The sequence below is a fragment of the Callorhinus ursinus genome, unplaced genomic scaffold, assembly GCF_003265705.2.
Source record: "Callorhinus ursinus isolate GAN/ISIS: 27379988/994484 unplaced genomic scaffold, GSC_fseal_2.0 scaffold39, whole genome shotgun sequence".
Taxonomy (NCBI): Eukaryota; Metazoa; Chordata; class Mammalia; order Carnivora; family Otariidae; genus Callorhinus; species Callorhinus ursinus.
This window is the reverse complement of record NW_027397101.1, coordinates 8,603,473-8,624,262: the sequence shown is the minus strand read 5'-3', so window position 1 is coordinate 8,624,262 and position 20,790 is coordinate 8,603,473. Positions and strand designations below refer to the sequence as shown.

General features: G+C 37.1%; 1 protein-coding gene across 11 annotated transcripts in view; it reads right to left on the bottom strand.

The window, feature by feature from the left end:
* Nucleotides 1–20,790, bottom strand: part of KDM4C (lysine demethylase 4C) — a 586,257-nt gene that overhangs the window by 401,977 nt on the left and 163,490 nt on the right. For 8 of the 11 annotated variants that reach the window (XM_073880748.1, XM_025887837.2, XM_025887836.2 and 5 more), the window contains 2 exons: nucleotides 18,638–18,831; nucleotides 4,458–4,507 (listed from right to left, as the gene is read on the bottom strand). In XM_073880748.1, coding sequence (XP_073736849.1) covers nucleotides 4,458–4,507; nucleotides 18,638–18,831 — 244 coding nt within the window. The remainder of the gene's footprint in view (nucleotides 1–4,457; nucleotides 4,508–18,637; nucleotides 18,832–20,790) is intronic. The other 3 variants (XR_012374773.1, XM_073880755.1, XM_073880750.1) reach the window with 1 other exon arrangement.

Genomic DNA, 20,790 nt, shown 5'->3' with positions numbered 1-20,790 from the left:
TTGAAATTTACCCAAGAATGTTTTGATACAGCTTTTACAATGTTTTCTGCGATATTCATATAACTGATAGGCTTAAAAATATATAGCAACCATTCAAACAAATGGTAAGAAAAGAACACAGAAAAAGGATGTGGAAGGATTGCTTCTGTGGGAAATGCTTTTAGATAGATATATTGAATTTACACATGAAATTTCTTAAGAAACTTATTAATGAAAAGAACCAATGAGCTACAGTATGTGGGGAGAAACCTGGTTATTTTTATCCACATCCCTACTTAAGACATCAACTTTAGAGGTTTAAGTTATAGTTGACCCTCTGTACATCTTACCATTCATGGTGCAATTAGTTTCTCAGGAAGGGGTAGAAAATTATCACAAGCTTCACTCAGCTCTAAGTTCCCATAATCTATCAAAAAAGGCTTCACTCTGCTCTAAGTGTCCCATGATCCATCAACATCAGTACTAGGAGAGATAGAGCTCCGTGGAGCACTCCAGAGGAGCACCAGAAATTCACACTGAGGGGCGCCTGGGTGGCTCAGATGGTTAAGCATCTGCCTTGGGCTCAGGTCATGAACTCAGGGTCCTGGGATAGAGCCCCACATCAGGCTCCCTGCTTGGCGGAAGCCTGCTTCTCCCTCACCCTCTGCTGTTCCCCCTGCTTGTGCTCCCTCGCTCTCTCTGTCAAATAAATAAAATCTTTAAAAGAAAAAGGAAAGAAATTCACACTGACTGTGGTTTTTTTTAAACATGTTACAGATTTATTTATTTGTTTATTTACTTATTTATTGTTTATGTTATGTTAGTGGTCTTGAGAAGGATGGTGGTTCTCCTAAACAACTGCCTTATTTTATCTCCTGAACACAGTACACCATGTAATGGTCAAGTTTTTTTCCATTTCAATATGGCTGGCACAACATTTAGAGTTAAAATTTCCACCTAATTTAACAAGTATATGGGTCATTACATATGGTTTTTCATTGCATTCCTAAGACCACTTTGTTTCAGATCCCACTTTCTCCCCTTGATATGACACATGGACCACACAGGCATAGATCAAGGACTCCCCAGGCCAAATACTTTGGCCTCAAACAGGTCATAGTCAAGGTATCCAGAATTTTCCTGGCTCAGCTTCCACCCAAAAAATCAAAGTACTCTTAATTTCCCTCCATAGTAATTCCTCCCTGCCAGCCAATATTCCCTTCCTGAATTCTTCCTTCCCATTCTCTGCTGTCACTTCTCAGAATTGTCTTTCACCCTACATTAGAATTACACTAGCTTGGTATATGCTATGTATTATTGACCAATGTCTAAAATCCTAGAACATAACCGGCATTTCAGATATATTTAAACACAGCAATATCTGACATCAAATTATGGGAAAAGTAAGCTTAGGGACTGTTGAACCATTCTTAATACAACTCAGCTGATAGAAAGATGAAAATAACACACCCTGACACACCACATCCCACCCACAGATACTTACTTGTCCACCTCCTGGAACAGGGATCCCTGCAAATAAGGCTAAGGCTCTCGTTCCACAGGCTTAAACTCAAGACTACTAGTCATTAAAAGAGACACACCCCAAAACTATTTTTAAAAAAACTAAATTAATCCTTCATAATAATGACTCTTCTGTTCCTTCTTCCTGAATGTTGTTTTAAAACAAGTCACAACTAAAATACCTGCTAAGTATAAGAATTTACTTCCCTTACTGCCATCTGAAACAAGATTCCTACTGATCATTCACACTTCCAAACTCAGCTGCACAAAGCCCTAACTCATATATTCTTTCCCAGTAACCAAAATTTTGACCACAGTAAATCATCTTCAATTATTTTAATATTGGCTGGCATTTTATCCACAATAAAAGACTAATGGAATACAGTCCTTTGCAAAAAATTTTAGTCATTCCCAATTTACTTTAATCCATACTTTGCTTAACTCAATAGAACAGCAAAGATATTGTCTTACTTCTAAATTAGATGAGATTTAGACATTCTAAAAAGTGAAAATGTTCAAAACTGTCATTCATGATTTAATATTATACCTCCTATTCTCCATTCAATTGTATCAAACCAAAAATCAGAAAGAATGCAATGGCATTATAGGCAAACGTAACAAGTATAAAAATTGCAACAATTCACTTGAGTTTTTTTTTATTACACTTAGGTCTACACAATATTGAAAAAAAACCTATATAAATGAAAAAGCAGCTGAAGGGCAAAATCAAACTCCTGGCTTTATTAGATGCAGACTTAATGTCTTTGAGATAAAATATTTGTAGGTGCCACAGTCAATCAAGATTTCAATAGAAACCAAAGATGAAAGCATTCGTGCATAAAAGGCAAGTGTGATAATTGTGATGTGCAGACAAGATAATGGAAACTATCCTAGGCTGCTTTTCATTTTCTGTATCAACTGCTGCCTTGACCTAGACATCCAAAAATGTTCCATCACATTTACTGCATTATTTTATCATTTTAATTATTTAACAGAATTTAATTAATTTGGTTGGCATCTGCTCAGTCAGGATGGGAATCCTCTACTGTCTCACAGGGTCTTTTCCCTGTGTCATTTCCCAAAATAATCCTGCAAAACAGTTTTGAATAAACATGCAACTGATTCAAAGTTCTTGTACAACCTTCAAGTTTATTATCCTCTTATTGATTAAACAAATGGCACCCATTTTCCTAGAATGTCATTTTCTGACAATTTATGTCAAAGCTTTTGCAGACAATTTATAGCAGAAACTTTAGTATGTGACTCTATACTGTAAAGTTTACATTGGCTCCAGGTCTGTGATGGTAAGGCAAAGAGAAAATGGTGGAATATTTATTATAGAGAAGAGTATAGTTCAGCATACAGATTTAGCACAAAGTTCACTGCCTGTGTATTTAAGGATTATGGTAATCATTTTCTCAGCTGTGCTCTAATCTGTTCTTCAGAACCAGGGTTCATCCACCTTAATATTCATGAAAATAGTCCCTAACAAAGTTCAGGATTACAATTACATTGCTAGTATTACTACAATATATTACATTATAAAAACACTAAGGCTTTATAGTTATTAGCCTGCCAAAATTATAATAATGCTCCTGACAAATGTGATACTGTAACTGTTCCTTCTAATACTCTTCTATAATTTAGGGGAAAGTAACTTTTAGATATCATTAACAATTTCTGTTCAGAACTGTCAAGTCAATGAAAGGGGTTTTTCAGTGTCCCCATTTCATTATTAAATGAAAGCATCTGAAAGACAGGAAAATCTTTTCCTACTAAAAGGCAAACCTAACACACCAATAAAACAGATCAGCACCTGACTAAAAGGACAATGGTCACTGAGGACTGATCCTGGATAAAAGCAGAATGTCTTACACTAGTTGACACTCAAATTTGACTCCACCTTCCCCTAGAAATAAGTCAGACCAGGCTACTTCTTCCTTGGTAAGGTGGCTAGCAAAACAGATGAAGTTGGCAGGGGGTAAATCAGATTCTCCTCCCTTGTATAAACAGATATGGCAAGGTTTTCTTCTGTGTCTTAAAGACAGAAAAGAGGGGCTCCTGGGAGGTTCAGTCGGTTAAGCCTCTGCCTTCAGCTCAGGTCATGATCCCAGGGTCCTGGAATTAAGCCCCGTGTCGGGCTTCCTGCTCAGTGGGGAGCCTGCTTCTCCCTCTCCCTCTGCCACTCCCCCTGCTTGTGCTCATTCTCTCTCTCTGTCAAATAAATAAATAAAATCTTTAGGGAAAAAAAAGGAAAAGAGGAAGGCATTTTCTGCAGATACAAGTGGGTACAGAATGAAACCATTAATAGAGTTCTTCATTCGGGCCCTTATGAAGATAGACAAAGCCACAAAAAATAAAAATTCAAGTTCCAGTAAAGGATGTTTAAATTTGCAGTCTAAAAAGGCATACACTCTCATGCTTATCTGGTTATCTGGGGACAGTCACCTCAATACTTCCATAATAGCAATCCCAAGCCCAGGGGGCCAAACCAGGAGTCAAAAGAAGATTTAATACAACCCTTTGGTGAAATGATATGACAACATGAAAAGTATTCATAAAATACCTGCACCCTGAGATGCAGCCTCAGTATTCTTTGGAATTTATCTCAAGAGTGTAACTTAAGAGAAAGAAAAATATTATTAGCACAATGTTAAATAAAGGTTATGTATATATATGTAAGTTATATAAAAGAGAAAAAATTGGAAATAATCAAAACAGGTTAAGTGCAATCACTTGATGAAATACTAAGCAGCCAACTAAAATAATCATGAAGATTATAAAACAGGGAAAAATAATTCACACGGTAATGTGAAAAAAATTTAATTGTTCAATTAGAAAAACATTCAAAAGTCATTAACTTGAAAAGAGTAAAAGTAACAGTGATATTCCATACTGTAAAAATACCTCAAAAACAAAGAATCTATCCAGATGAGAAACACAGAAAGCAAGTTTACCTTGAGCTAGTCTTTCAAGTCGTTTTCCATGTTCCGGGGGTATTGCATACCTAAAATTTTAAACATAAATAAAAATTTTTGGTTTATAACTGCTCAGCTAGTATCCTAAGATAATGTCATATTTAAAAAAAAATGCCAAATTCCACTTAAATGAAATGAACAGAGATTAGAAAACCAATCGCAGAATCATATCCCTTGGACACTAGACAGAAGAAAAATAAACTGTAAACGATCTATTTCAGTGCCCAAGCTCTCCATCCAACCACATTTTACAGATTAGGGAACAAAGGCTCAAGGCCAGTAAACTACTTGGACATGGGAGGCAGCTAGCCACAGTAGGGAGACTAGAATCTCTTTTCCAACACTCACAGCACCCCAGAAATCCAGGGCTATTGTTGGTTGTATGTCTTATGTTTTTTTGTTAGTTAGTTTAGCCTTTGTTTTTAAGAAAACCTAGGTAGTTGTGTTTTTTTTTCACCTTTTAAAATGTTTTTATTGACCAGCAGGATAGAACACAAAATTATTATAGCAATATTCATATTTCCACCAAACCTTTCTAAGAACATTATACTTTTCAAATAGATTTTATTTTTTTTAAGATTTATTTATTTATTTTAGAGAGAGAGAAAGAGCATAAGCAGAGGGAGGGGCAGAGGGAGAGGGAGAAAATCCTCAAGCAGACTCCCCACTGAGCACAGAGCCTGGCACAGGGCTAGATCCCAGGACCCTGAGATCATGACCTAAGCTGAAATCAAGAGTCAGAAGCTTAACTGACTGAGCCACCCAAGTGCCCCTCAAATAGATTTTAAATAAAAAATAACCAGGGATAAAAAAGCAGGTTATTGATTTTATGATTTTATGACTTTTAAAATATTGATTATAGAAAAAAAATTTCACCCTTGAACAGAAATACTCATTTCTAGTTCCTGGTATTTTCCAAAGTGAAAAACTTGAACTTATATACTGTGAACTTACTAACAAATTTTAAAACACTAATTTCACGGGGCACCTGGGTAGCTTTGCATGGAGCCCACTTAAGATTCTTTCTCTCCCTCTCCCTCTGCCCCACCCCTCCTGCTTACTCACTCTTTCTCTAAAAAAAAAAAAAAAAAACCCCATTTATTACATAAATAATAAATATTATAGGCAGTTTAATGAGGAAATTTAAGGATATTAAAAATAAAGTGATCATTTCATGTTTTAAGTAAAAATGATATTATTGTTAAAACCTACATTTGCTCTGTTTACTAGCTCAATATATATTAAGTACAAGTTACTTTTTACTAAAATAATTTTTCTCATTTCACTTAACACCACACTTGGTTGCATTTAATGCCACTGATAACATATGCAAAACTTAATTGGATCCCATATAACTAGGCAATTTTCTAAAAGAAAATTCAACCATATATCCTGTTCCTTAAGGCACTGTTAATGAAATTATTCCAACTGAATTGGGAAGATAAAATTTTAGCATAACTAAATGACAATCATCCAATTTATTTATACACTGGCCACTTCTTACCAGTTTTTAATCCTAGTTTACATCACCAAATATACCCAGAAAAGGAGAAAAAAACTTATATATGCCCCAACAAGAGGGTCATGTCCCCCTTAACACACATCCACACACACATGTGCATGTACACACACACACATGCTTGCACACATGTGATGGATATATGCTTGCCCACAAATGGTTGGACACAGATGGAGATATACATCCAGATTCACTTTTCTGAAAATTGGCGTCAAAGTTAAAGCTCATTAATCTGAGGTTCAATCATCTATTCAAAGAAAATATAAACATATATATAAATGTAAATATAAACGTAAGTATAAACATACATATAAGGATAAAGAATATCTTTGACATAGTCTTTCAGTTAGTCCACAAAACAACTCTATGACAAAATCACACAGCTAACACTTACAGTAAAGTCATCTTCTAAAAGGATACTTAAGAAACTTCTCTATAAGCTAATCATCAGAAAGATTTTCTCCATACATTACACAAATAACAAAAATTCTTTAAATTGGATACATGGCCATAAGGCACTAAGTGTGTCCCCTTGATGCAACTCGACCTTTAAGCCACTAAGGTATAAAATGACCATTACAGGTGTGCTCCCCACTCTCTTCCAAACTACCCTCCAAGGTGTGCTAAAGTCATCTCTACAAATACAGCTGACCATGACAAAGCCCTGGACCTTCAATGGCTGAAGGACAGAAGCCAAACTGCTCTGAAGGGCACACGGACCTACTGCAATCTTGGCAACTTTTCTGATGTTCCAATCAAACCTGCTCTTTGGCTTTAACAAATCATTTGAAGTTCTTTCCAGGGCCCTTGCTATTTCACACCTCCACTATTTTCCATCCCCTATTTCTTGGCTTTACATGCCCTCGATTTTGTCAACAAAAACACACATTCTTTTTTCCAAGCTCAGCCTGAGTCACCCCCAGGGAGAGCTTCCCCCTCCCTCTCTTTTGCTGTCTCACTCACATGGAATACAGGCCTCCACCATGGCACTCAGAATTTAATTTTTTTTACCTTTTTGCCTCCCTGCTCTCCTCTCAAGCTCTTTAGTGGCAAGGGCCAGTGTCTTTCCCCTAGAACAAAGCACCAACTAAGCAGATAATCAGTGTTTACTGACTTTTGTCACTCTCAAGTGATGAATCATGTTCCTGATCCTCCAAAATAAAAGGTGTGGAGGGGAGGTAGGATATGGGAAAAAGAAAAATACTCCCACATTTTTTCACTCGCATTCATCCTGGAATCCATTGCAACCTGAATCCTATTTTTATCATTCTTGATATAACTGCTTGGACAAAGGTTGCCCCATTTTTTTAGTCCTTACCTATTTGGTCCTCTCTGAAATTTTTGACCAGATCCTTGAAATACTCACTTCCCTTGGGTTTCATGATCCAACTCATTTCCAGCGATTTTCTACCTTGTGCTCTTGCCAAACCTCACAGTGACATTCTCCAGGCCTCCTGTGGAGTGCTTTCATATTTCTCCCTGAGGGATCCACCTTCACTCAAGGCTTCAAAATCTTCCTTGTGGTGCTAAATTGCATCTCCATTCCAAGCATCTCTCTTGAGCTCTGAAACTCTACGACAAACCAGCTATTCAACAAATCCATTTGGCAGCCCTCAAACACGATTTGTCCACAGCTTAATCTTCCAACATCTTCCTGGCAGACCTGCTTTTCCTCCAGTTCTTCATCCAACCAACTGTCCAGAAATGTGGGAGTTGTCTGTTTCAACCTTGTTTTGCCCCCAACTAGACTACTATCATAACTGAACCCTGCCTACATCTCTCTGGGCAGCTAGAGTGTTCAAAACACTATCATATCATAAGAAACTTGATTCCTTACTGCCTAGCTTTCAAGGACTCCCCCCCCCCCCCTACACACAATCTAGCCCTAGCCTTAAATATCAACAGTCTGCTTTCAGTAGGTTAGACTATGAATTATTCTGTCACTCACATGGGCTTTGACCTCACTCCTCACCTCAAACAGCCCCCTCCATTCCACTTCAAATCCCAGCCCTCCAAGCCCAAATTCCACCTCCTCCTTGAAGCTTGCGCTGACCATTATAAACCTCAGCAATCTCACCCTTTTTTCTTTCTCCCAGTGCCCTTCTGTTATATTTTTCACGTAGTATTTATCATCTACTACTTTCCAAAGCTACCTGCTGTTCAGTGTGCATAAATCACTTTTGACTGGACAGCCATTGAGTTCTATGAGGGAGAGAATGCCTACCACAACCCAGAAATTTTCACATGAATTATCCTTTTTAACATACCTTGTATAGTGAGTACCCAGTTCATAGCCAGGCACTCTACTATGTACCACAATTGTTTGGTTATGCAGCTAATACTTAATTCTTTGAGGATATGAATGTGTCTTGCCCTTCTTTGTATTCTTTGAAATCCACCAAATAAGATGCCTACCACTGTATATTCTCAAGTACATACTGGTTTGTTGAAATTATTAATTGTTCATTTAACCTTTAAGACAGTGTTTTTGTTTCAGATATAATGAATACTGCCAAAAATTCTGCTAATATTAAGAAACTATGAATCACTAATGAACTATGAATACACTAATTAGATATTTACAGGGTAATGTTTTATTTAAAACCAGAGTCTTTTATGAATTAAAAAAAAATAAAAAAGATCTAATATGAAGACCAAGGAAAACATAACAATCCCTCTAAGCACATCTTTGGGTGGTTTACTCAAAGAAGAGACCTAAAGTGAGGTTATCCTGATGGGTGTAATACAAACACTATCTTGAATGAATAATACCAGGCTGACCTTTCTATCAGTTGGCAAAGCTGTATTTTTCAAAATGTAGTAGATCCATTTCTCTGATTCAGGTTTTCTTTATGAAGTGGTCCACTGTATTTCTCTTTTCAAGATATGCCCAGTCCATAAATCCATTAGAAGCTCATTTATCAGCACTTCTCCTCTTCGTATCACTCCCTGAAAGTCTCCCTAACTTGGTGGGAGGAAGGAGGAACCCTGGGGCTGTCACTAATGTGTTTAGAAATAATGTTCTCAGCTTCCGCCACCCCCTCCGCCCATACCTCTGTCACTGGGCTGTCTGACATAAGTAGCTGCCTGAGTCCCTCTGTCAGTCTCACTAACAGGTCTGCTGGCACCTCCTGCTGGCCCAGCTTCAATCTACCCTGTAACATCCAGGGCAGTCTTACCAAGCCCAGAGCACACAGGGCAGAACCTCTTCCAGGTCCATGCCATGCTCAAGCAGATCAGTCCTAAAAAAGGGGCTGCTCTTTACTCCCTTCCTTTAACTGAGACTGTGTGTGAAATAGCCCTTTCCTCCTCTTGTGTTTACATTTCTTCTTGCTGTTTACTCTTACAGTCATCTCCCAAAAAGAATCAAGTTCACATCCCCAAGGACAGTTTTCTGACAGACAACAAGTCTAAATTGACCCTCTCCACTTTTACCTGACTTGTTCTCTGTAGTTACTAAGGGGTTGAAAGCTCAATGAAAAGATTAACTGACCAATGAATACTATAACAGTTCATAATTGCCACCATTAATTGAGCACTTACAACATACCAGACCTTGAGCTAAGATCCTGTAATCCAAGTTCTACTATTACCACCTCCATTCTACCAAGGCTTAGAAGGATTAATTTACTTGAGCAAGAAGGATAATAGAGGTGGCACCCAACCCCAGACCAATATAACTCAAAAAGCCCAAGATGTGCTTTCCAGCCCCATATTCCATTCCTGTTTCCTCACCAATCACCACAAAGATGCCAGCCGGAAGGAAGTGAAAGGGGCTAATAAGCGCCCCTCTCCCCAAGGCCATATACAATTATCACTGCAATCACTGGAGGGTAATCCAACTTTTGGAGGAAAAAGTCTCCTGCCTGCTGCTAACAGAACAAAGCTCCAATACCCACACAGAATATATCTCCCAGCTACCCTTCCTGCCTTTATCCACTTCTAAAACTCACAACTGGAAAAACTGAAATTACAATGTGCACCAAGCAAAAGAAAATAGCATTTTTTAAAAAATGCAGATATAAAAAATAAGGCCATTAAATCACTACCAAAGTTTCCCATTGGTTCTTGTTACAAAAAACTTCATGAATCAAAAAGTAACTCAAATATACAAAAATAAACAAAACTCATTATTTCTGAAGTAGTTAATTTACAATATACTTTTTAACAAGGCATTTTCCTAGTTGTGTCAAAAAGAAGGCTGAACAACTGTGGATTTTATATGTGTGATTATGTTACATTTTCACATTACTGATGATGTTAACAAGTTTTAATATTGGGCATTTATTATAGTTTAAGCATTCATATTTTAAATTATAAAGTCTCATTAGTTAAACTGTGGAAAACAGACGATTGCTTACTTCATTTTCAGTTCTTAAAAACAGATGGATGTGAGAAACAGAACGTAGGACTATAAGAGATGCTGTGGTAGGTGCCAGGCTCCCCCTTCCTGATGAGGCCCTCACTGCATTCTCCAAAGGAAGGCTTCTCACCTCACCTCACACCCACCCAAAATCATGTTCCCTCCCTGAAGATCATGGCAGTGGTGGCCCTTATAGAATGAATGATACATACATGAATATAAAAGCCTGATCCTCTTGCCTCAACTTGGAGCAATTCTGGAGGCACTTCACAGCTGCAGCTGCCTGTGGGATCTGCCCATGGCCCTAATGCAGTTTAATTTCCCCCAACTGCCCAGTCCTGGCTTCCATCCCCCTCACAGGTGTTGTCCAAGACACCCTGGCACATAAATCTGAGTTTCAGAGTGGGCTTCCTGAGCTACAATGAATATGTTTGTAAGGAGGTGTCGCTTAAAGCTAGGCATCTAAAAGCATGGCCTAGAGAACAAGGTATTTGAGCTGAGGCCTTACAAGACTAGACAAAAAGCCCTTGAGCAAAGGAATTCAGCCAGAGCTTAGCCCCACCCTTATGCCATCTCATAGCTTATTTCCTAAAGAATAATTAAATGAAAAAGAGAAACTCTACCAGCCACATCTGCAGTCATAAGTCAGAAAACTGTAGCAAAAAAAAAAAAAAATCCTAACAAGAAAGTTCCAGTGAATAAGTGAACATTAAAAATATAAGCAGCTCTGGGGCACCTGGGTGGCTCAGTTGGTTAAGCGGCTGCCTTCGGCTCAGATCATGATCCCAGGGTCCTGGGATCAAGTCCTGCATCAGGCTCCCTGCTCAGCGGAGAGCCTGCTTCTCCCTCTCTCTCTGCCTGCCTCTCTGCCTACTTGAGCTCTCTCTCTATCTCTCTGTCAAATAAATTAGTATCTTTATATATATATATATATATATATATATATATATATATATATATATATGCAGCTCTTTTTCATCTGGGATTCAAAATACAGTTCAGTATCCATATACATGTAAATTAATGTCCTGAGCAATCATAAAAATCAAGTTACTTTTTGTCTGAAGTCATTATAAAACTTAGTAAAAACAAAACTGCACAAAACCTGATTTTCAAGAAAGAATATATTTCGTGTTACTTAATCCACTTAATATTTTCTAAGTTCTAAGTGTGTCTTACACACTACTAATGGGTCTTTTCCCCTGAAAGGAAAAAGATACTATGAATTATTTAGTTGATATCAACTATAGGCAACATAAAAGAAATCTTTACTCTTTAATACTGATCTCTCCAAAATACTCAAATGATAACACAGTAAGCAGTAAAGTCATTTTTCTAGGACTAGAGGATCAAATGACTGATTTTCAAACTGTTTTCCATGCCTGCTCCTGCCCCGCCCCCCATCTTGGGCCCACTGTTTCTTGATGAAAGTGCTTCAGGAAAGGAGTTACTGAGGGACAGCGTCCCACCAAACACGTTTCAGCCAGGTCAGCTCTTCCTTTATTATCAGTTTTATATACTGACCTTCTAAAGAAATTTTCATTTACAAAAAGTATGGAAACTTCTGTGCTTTCTTGAAGTAATTAGCATGGTTCCTGGCACATGTAAAAGGACTTCACTAAGGGGCACCTGGGTGACTCAGTCAGTTAAGCGTCTGACTCTTGACTTCAGCTCAGGTCATGATCTCAGGGTCCTGGGATTGAGCCCCACATTCAGGGGGAGTCTGCTTGAGATTCTCTCTCCTTCTGCCCCTCCCCACAGCGTGCGTGTGCTTGCTCTCTCTTTCTCTCTCTCTCTCTCAAATAAATAAATCTTAAAAAAAAAAAAAAGGACTTCACTAAACGGAATAGAGTCACCAAAAACAAACAAAACATACTTCACCACCCTAGTCAGGCCCTATTCCTTGAAAAGTAAGCTTACAAAGAATGAATACATTTGAGATCTTAGAAGTAAGACATAAATGTATTTGCAAGCCTACCTGTAGATGTGCAATCACACACACACATACACAAAGCCATATTCCTATATGCTCAAATCAAAGAATAATTTTTGCAAAAAAATATTAAGTAATATGTATTTTCTATAAAGTGCTATCTAAACAGTAAGATTAAAAGTCTGAAAAGGAGGGAAGGAATTGGGGAAAAAGATAAGCTAGGCAAAGTAACTGGTAATTATGACATTTGCCATGGTAATTTACAAAACTAACAGCACTTATGTTTGTTTTCCATGAACTACAAAGTAAATAAATTTGCATTAACCTTCTGATTTTTCCCTAAGAGTTATGGATTTGATTCAGCAATTTCTTTTCATTTGAAGGGAGTTCTCTGGTTCTTATTAAGTGATGGTGGTGGCTTTAGTGAAAGAACAGCAACAAGTAAGAGGCATCCTGGAGGAATTCACAAGCTCCTGCTATGCTTTCCAGGGTTATCAAGAGTACTAAATATAAGTTTAGAGTTCCTGTATGAGAACCCACGCTTACCAGTCAGTTAGTAAAAAGGCATTACATCACATCACTTCAGGGAAAAGAGTGAGATTTGCTTTGAAAATCGTGGACATTAGACCTCACTGATGCTTCTTTTAGGGAACTCTGCTGAGCAGGGATCTATGAGACTCAGTGGACTGCAAGCATGGGGATGTGTGCCAATACAGTAGTGTTTATTCCCAAGTCAGGCTCAGGTCTAAGTAAACTATGATCCACTCGATCAATAAAAATTTTTGTTCCTGCTTATCACTGTACTCTCTTCTTCCTACAAATGTAACCAGTAGCTGACTAGAAAATGAATACCATACTTTTTAACTATCTTTCCAATTTCTTAAACCTTTTGTAATAATATCTTAAAAACTATACATACATATGCCTAAAAATAATCAGAATAACTTATGCAGTTAATTTCACTAATACTTGGTTAAAGTATTTATACAAATCTATTTTTCCTATTTAGAGGGTAATTTTCTCTAGGAATAGTATTTAAACCAGAAACAAACTACTTAATTCCAAGAGTATTTTTTCTATATAAACCATCAAAAGGATACAGCTTTCAGCATTATCTAATTAGTCTTAATATCTGCAATTAGAATATATTGAGTCTAAACTTACCACATAGACAAGTAGGAGTTGGTACCATGGGTTGCTAATTCAACATATCATTAAATATTATCAAGCTATCTAATTCCTAAAGCAATATTCTAACCTCAATAAGAAATTCCTCAGTAAGACTATTTATTTAACAAATATTGAGTACCTACTGTGTGCTGCAATCATGCCAGATACTGTGCCAGGCATGGGAGATGTGCTAGTGAACTAGACTAACAGGGTCCCCCGCTCTAGGAGCTCACACTTTGATGATGATATATATTAAACATGCATGGGTCAATTTGACTCCAACTTGTTTGTTCTTTTAAAGAGACTTGAATTCTAAAAGTCAACAATAATTGAATACTTATTTATTATTAAACAGCTTCTCCTCTACCCAGGAAGAAAGGAAGAGGAAAAACAGCAAGGGGTGAGATGGAGGGGAGTGAATGGAGAGAGGGAAACATGCGGAGAAAGGCTGAGACAAATACCCAATAGGAGCATCTGATCTCTGGATTGAGCCATGCTTCTAGCTTATCCCAACCATATACACTAGCAGACGTCCTTTTGCTTAAACTAGGTTTATGTCATTTAGAACCAAGAAGCCTTATTAATACAAGATCTATGAGGTCTTAAATATAAGACATGCAATATATATTTGTTAACTGAAATATATAAAATATTATTGATCAAGCACTTATGATGTATCAGGAGCTGTGGCACATGCTTTGTACACTGTATTTTATTTCATCCACACAAGTACCCTAGAACCATCTGAGTGTTGTAGGAGAGGAAACTGAGGCATGGAGGTTATATAGTAATTGCCCAGGTCACATGCTCAGTAAAAAGTAATGCCAGAACTCAAAACACAAGACTCAGGTACAAAAAACTCATGCTCTTAAATACCACACAACACTGAACAAATGATCTAATGAAAAAGCATCAAACTAAGTTTAAACTATCTATCCTGAATAATCTGACACTTCTTAAGGCTACATGGTACTTTTACAAAATCTCACAGTTGAATAAAATTTAACCAAGTCCAAAATACTACAGCCCATTCTTATTTTTCCAAAAACATCCAGGAGAACCTTCTTGCCTGATTTTAGACCTTTTCATAGCTTAAGACACGTCCTCTCAAATCTTAACTTTCTCATTCTCTAGAGAATAAATCTGAAGTCTCATATTCACTGTGTCTGGACACAGTCTCAGGAAGAAGGATTCGAGGCACCATCTAAATTCTATATCCCCCAGCAATTAACCACTATCACATATGACACTTGAAAGGGAGAATTATATTTTATTTATCCTTGAAACCCCTACTCTATTATATACAGATACATCATGCCAAGTTCAAGCCTCGTCATTACTATGACCAAAAAGCCATAAGGCTATTAAAATAATAGTAATTGAAAATATTTGTATAGTACTTTACAGTTTACAAAGCACTTTTATACAAAGTATATCCCTGGACCCTCCTAGCAATCCTATAAGGAGACAGAGAATAAATTACACCTCCATTCAGCAGTTAAAGAAACTCATGATGAAAGAAGTACAATTATTTGCCCTAAGTCATACAGCTGGTAAGTGACAGACTGAGATTTTAAAACAGGTCTTCTGGCTCCAAAGTCAATGTTCATTCCAAGAAAATAAATACTTTACCACTGACTGCTAAAGCAGTTTTCTATCTGCTTATTTAAAGCATTCTTTCTCCCCTAAACCTTTATGCCAGAAACGTTTAAATAAATCATCACCTCCTCTAAAGTCTCTTCAGTACAACCCTGTGTTCATGAACACTTACTCAGCAAAACCTCCCACCCTTAGTGCCCAGGGAAGTGTGTCTCAAGGCTTCTACCCGGAGCTGTGCATCTGTAGCTACTCAGAAATCCCAGGAAAATGAGTGTTCTTAATAGCTACACTTTAAACAAAAATCTTGATAAAATGTTCTATATATTTCCTTGTCTGCCCTTAAACAAATTGTTCCAAAACAACACTCTCCTGATTCAAACAAGAATTATGTACAGAGCCTCGGTCCTCTAGCCAGGCCCTGTGTTAAGTGCTGATGATTCAAAGGCAAAGAGACACAGACCCCAACTGCAAGGAAGACACAGGAAAGGGTGAGGAGGTAGTCAGAAGCACCTGAAAGGTGCAAAAACAGGTGTCTAAGGTAGGGGCAGCAGATGGTCCAGAAAGCCTTTGGGCAAAAAATAAGGGATACACAGGCAGAGAACAGCAGAGAGCACCACAGACATGGAATTAAGGAGGAAATCCTAGGCAGTTTTGCAATAATCATATCCAAAACTTGATGCCTAAGGGTAAAATTGAAGAAGAAGAAGTCAAAGTTCAACACCAGCCTATAAGGCTAGAAGAAAAAGACACATTGCTAGGGTCAGAGATGTCAAGCACAGGTGAGGGCACCCCTGGAGAAAAGTAAAGGCAACTATCCCACATACAACTCAACAAGGAGAAAAGAGCAGAAAAGGAAACCAGTGCACGTAATGTGCATGCACATAGAGAACCTTATGTCACCTCTTCATCTTCTCATTTTCTAGATAGAGCAAGCCCTGAGTTGGGCTCCTTGCTCAGCGTGGAATCAGCTGGAGATTATCTCCCTCTTCCTCTTCCTACCCCTCTGCTCCCCTCCCCCCAACCACTTATCTAAATAAATAAATCTTTCTAAACAAACAAAGGAGTACATTTATTTGTCCAAAGCCACAAACGTTAGTAGCCGATAAGGACTAGAGCCCAGATTGCTGGTCCCTTGAATCTAAGCTCTGCCAACAGACATTGCCTACCTCCTGGTATTTACATAAATTTGTATTGCTTCTTCCACCTTTCAAAGCTCACTTAAAATATACTATGATGAGTACTAAAATGAATTTTAATGATAATAGAATTTACCTCAAAATTATTTATGCTGAACTAATATAATCTCTCATAAATCTGGGAAATATCCTTAGAGTCATTTATATCATTCTTTTCCTATAGTAGTTACCTTAGAAAGTGGAATGTAGATTAGTGGTCATAACTCACTACTGGGTTTTATTATTTTATCATTATAAATAATGGTCAAGGTTAAAGATAATAGTGATATTATAAATCTACCATTAATGCATATAATGAAGTCTATATGTCTATAATAACTAATAGAGTAACTACAGAAAATATAGATGCTAGCAGAAAAATTCTTTGAAAATCGGCATAATTATTCTCACTCATGAACAGCAGTACTCTTTCACAAAGACACAAGACTCTAGAATCAGTCTTCTCCCTGACCAGAATACTCTCCCCTAAGTGATCTTTAGGAGATAACATAATTCTGTTATGGAAGTATGGGGGGAGGATCATCTTTCTTGATAAGAAAGCAGAGATAATCGTCTAAACTCCTCTAATAGGGGGGAACTTGAGGGGGGTGGATAAAATAAACTCCTCTAATACTATAATCTCAAATTATTGTCCTGAGCATTCTCATTAGCTGACTTCTAAAACACCTCCAGAAAAGTTTTGTTACTAACTTTTCAGATTTCTTAAGAAAAATATAGTATATAGTTGCCTATTATACACTAGATTTTACCAACATGTTGAATTTACCCATTTCATTTAATTTTGTTCACAATGAAAGTGAATGTCAGAAAGAGCATGGAGGTAATTATGCAGCTGAGAAACTGCCCAGGTGCCTATAGATTGCTTAAAATATTCTGTCTCTCAAAGTTAAGACCCAAAAGTACTAAAGGATGACGTTCCAAAAGATGTTACAGTGGTGCTGAAGAAGTATGACAAACAGAGATCCATGGGGCCATCCATGCACAAAGCATGTGCTTAAAACTGGCCTTCAGTAAATACCTATGTAATGAATAGTCCTATCATACCATTCTGTCACAAAAGCCTTTCTGGGTCCTAGACCACCTCTTAAAAATGTTTAATTTTTATTTATTCCATTCAGAGAGCAGAATACTAAGAATTTATCAAATGAAATATGCAAGTAAAACACCTTTAAAATAAGTTGAACAGCTTCCCCCTAACTTTTTTAGATCACAAAACTCCATAAAAAATCAGAACTACCTGGATTTTTCTTATATGTCCTAAGAACTTTGCTCTTCCACCTAAAACTTGCCTTCCAACTAAATGTCACTTTTGATCATTAGGAACTTTTGCTATATCTGAATTTTTCGGAGAAAATTTACAATTTCACATCTCAACACATGATAAAACTTCAAGGGCAAGCAATAATGGCAAAATGGAGGTGGAGATTATCCCCAAATTACTGCATCTCAACACCTAATCAGCAGGGGAACTTGGAAAGAGGCCATTATCTTTAACTTGGAGGCAAGAAAGGTACAGGGCTGACACAAGCACCTGAAGAGCATCCTATCATGTTCACATCCATCTGAAACATCATCTTTCCTGGATTGGTCAAGGTCATGCTTCATATGCTTCTGTCTGTTTTCTTGCACGTACATGTATTATAGAAAATAGAATTGATACTTTAATTTCCCTAAGACTAAAATCCACAAAAACAAATTCAAAACATGAAACTGGCTAACCACAAAGAATCCCAGGGTGACTGACAAACTAACAATCACATATGTTAGTATGTACTAACAAGTACATAAGAATGTACTACATGATGTATTTTACAAAGCAGCACATTGTTAAGTCATTGCTCAGAAAGATGAGGAAAGAAGCTCACAAACACAGGAAATTGCAAGTTAAGAACACATATTAACAATAACATTCTCTTCCCCATGCCCATCACCCAGAGAGCAGTAACAGGCCTCCTGATGCATCCCTCCTCTCCTACTCTTGTCATTTATTCAGAAGAGGCTGGACCAGAAGATCGTTATTATTACCTAATACTCAACATCAGTGAAGTCAACTTTCACTCTTAACTATTTCCAGCATACCTTCCAACAAATGCTCCGAAAAGTAAAAATGCCTAAAAAATTCTTCAAGACTACAATACCTATCAATCCATGCCCCACAAAATGGTCTGCAAGCCACATGAGATATACCAGTCACCACTAACTTTATGGTTTTCAGCAAAACCATGCACAGAACAGAAGACAATCAATTATTATACTCAAAAACTTTCAATTCATATAAATCTGAATTCACCAGATAAGGGAAGAAAATCCTCTTCAGTAGGTTCATATTGCCCAAATTTCAGAACTCCTAAGCAAATGAATATTAAACATGTAACTTGCCAAGACTTGGGCTCTCCAAAGTGGAGATAATTAATGCTGTAGAGGTCCATATCCTCGGTGTGCCATGCGAATGTGGTTTTCCACATGCCAAAATAGAGATAAGGGGTATTTACACCCTCTATAGAAATACCGCACTCTTCCTCAACCACATCCAAGACTGTATTTAGGCGAGCTATGTTCCATTCATCCACACCCTGGAACCAGGAGAGAGAGAAAAAAAAATCAAATATTAATAAACTAATAAAAATAACATTTACTAAACAAACTGTCACGTGCCAAAATTATCACACTGTGTATTTTAATTCACTGAGAAATGAAAAATAAAGCAATCAACATTCAGGTGATATATCAATTATTAATTATCCAAGATTACTACTGGCATAATGTAGTTCTGTGTGAACATTAGTATGAAAGTTAATAGCAAAAAAACTTCCTGATTCCAAATGGAAGTGTCAGTTAAAGCCCCACCCCTCAGTGGTTGTTAGCAAAAAATCATTGATTCAAAGAATATGATTTGAAGTGTGCTTTCCATTTTTGCCACACACACCTTCTATTTGAGAGGGGAGGTAGGTTTTCACTTTTTGGTTTATTTGTTTGTACATTAGTTTAGAAGTCATGTTCAAGGTTGGACATTATTTCAAGATACCAATGGCAAAATATATCTTCTGTGCTCCCACTCTCATCCCTATCCATTTCAATTTTAGCATGATACATCATTTCCTAAAAATCCCACCTCTAATTATGGGGAAAACTCTTAACATTCTTCTAAACCACAGATCGTTGTGCTTTTACTGTTCCTTCAACTAAATATTAACATCTTATGTTGATGAGAAGTTTTAAACACAGAATAATTGATAAAAATATTTATCCAAACTTTAATAAATTGCTGGGAAAATCTAGTTTTATAGCAATAATGATGATGATAGAGAGAAAAGGAGGGAGTCACTGATATTAGAGTTATGGTGATAGGAAAAGATTCTGGTTTTATTAGAACTACCAATTATTCAATTGTAACTCACAACTGCTTAAGATCTTTACAAACTGTGTATTTTTCCTACATGCCTTTCTCATAATGAAACATAAACATTAGAGATTGGGCCCATTATATGCAATCATGAGGAAACTGCAATGCCTTTAAATCCATTTCAATCTCCTCATGATGCTACTAAAGAAGGCCATTAAATGTGTTCCTCTATACCGATAAGGCCTTCTCCAATGACTATGCCAATGACCACACAACCACATCTAGTATTTCCCTTATACACTAAAAACTTCCAGGGTTGTTTTGTTTTCATTTTGGTCTCTAGACGATTCTCTAATCAGTGTACTAATCTCACTTCCTCAAGCTTTGGGTTAGGAAAATTATTGATGCAGCAGTTACTGAAGCTCTGCCTCAGGTAACATAATTAAAAGTCCCAGAGGAAATAATTTAATTCTCAAACTCCCCTAAGCAGCCACTCTATCTATAACTTAAACCCAGAGTGGAAAGTTCGCAATTTGGAAATTGGTCAAAGTATCTTTTTAGAGAAGATCCTAGGTTCCAACTTATGAGACCTCATAAAAAATTAAATCAAATCCTATAAAATGTTTTATCTCACTCTACTTATAATGATGCAGTCTCTTAACTCTAGTCCAATCAGACCTCGGTCCAATCACTCTAATAAAAGAGTCCTATTTGAAAGTCATTACTGAGGCAATGAATCTAAAGTAATAAATGAGCACCATATTATAGGAATCATTTTAAACTGAATGAGCTTGAGAATTTAAGAATGAACTATCCCCCTGAAATTCCTACATTTGGAGAATTCTTATCTTTATTTCTGAATGACATTACCTTTCAGAAATAACTGAGGCTGAATCCCTTGACATCCCTTGACCTGCAGCTCTAAGAGGAAGAAGGTAGAGAAGAAAGAGTACTGAGAGAAGACCCAGATTATAGCCCCAGCTCCACGACTGACCAGGGCAAAAATCACTGAGACTTTCTGAGCTTCCAGTCTTTCTTCATGAAAACATGAGAGCTACAGCATCTTCCTACAGTTGCTTCAGAGTACCGAATAGACTAACAGATATAAAATCTTTGGAAAATAATACCTACTATTTCTTAGAATCTATGAAATAAACATCTCCACTATTCTCTAATAAATCTTACTGGA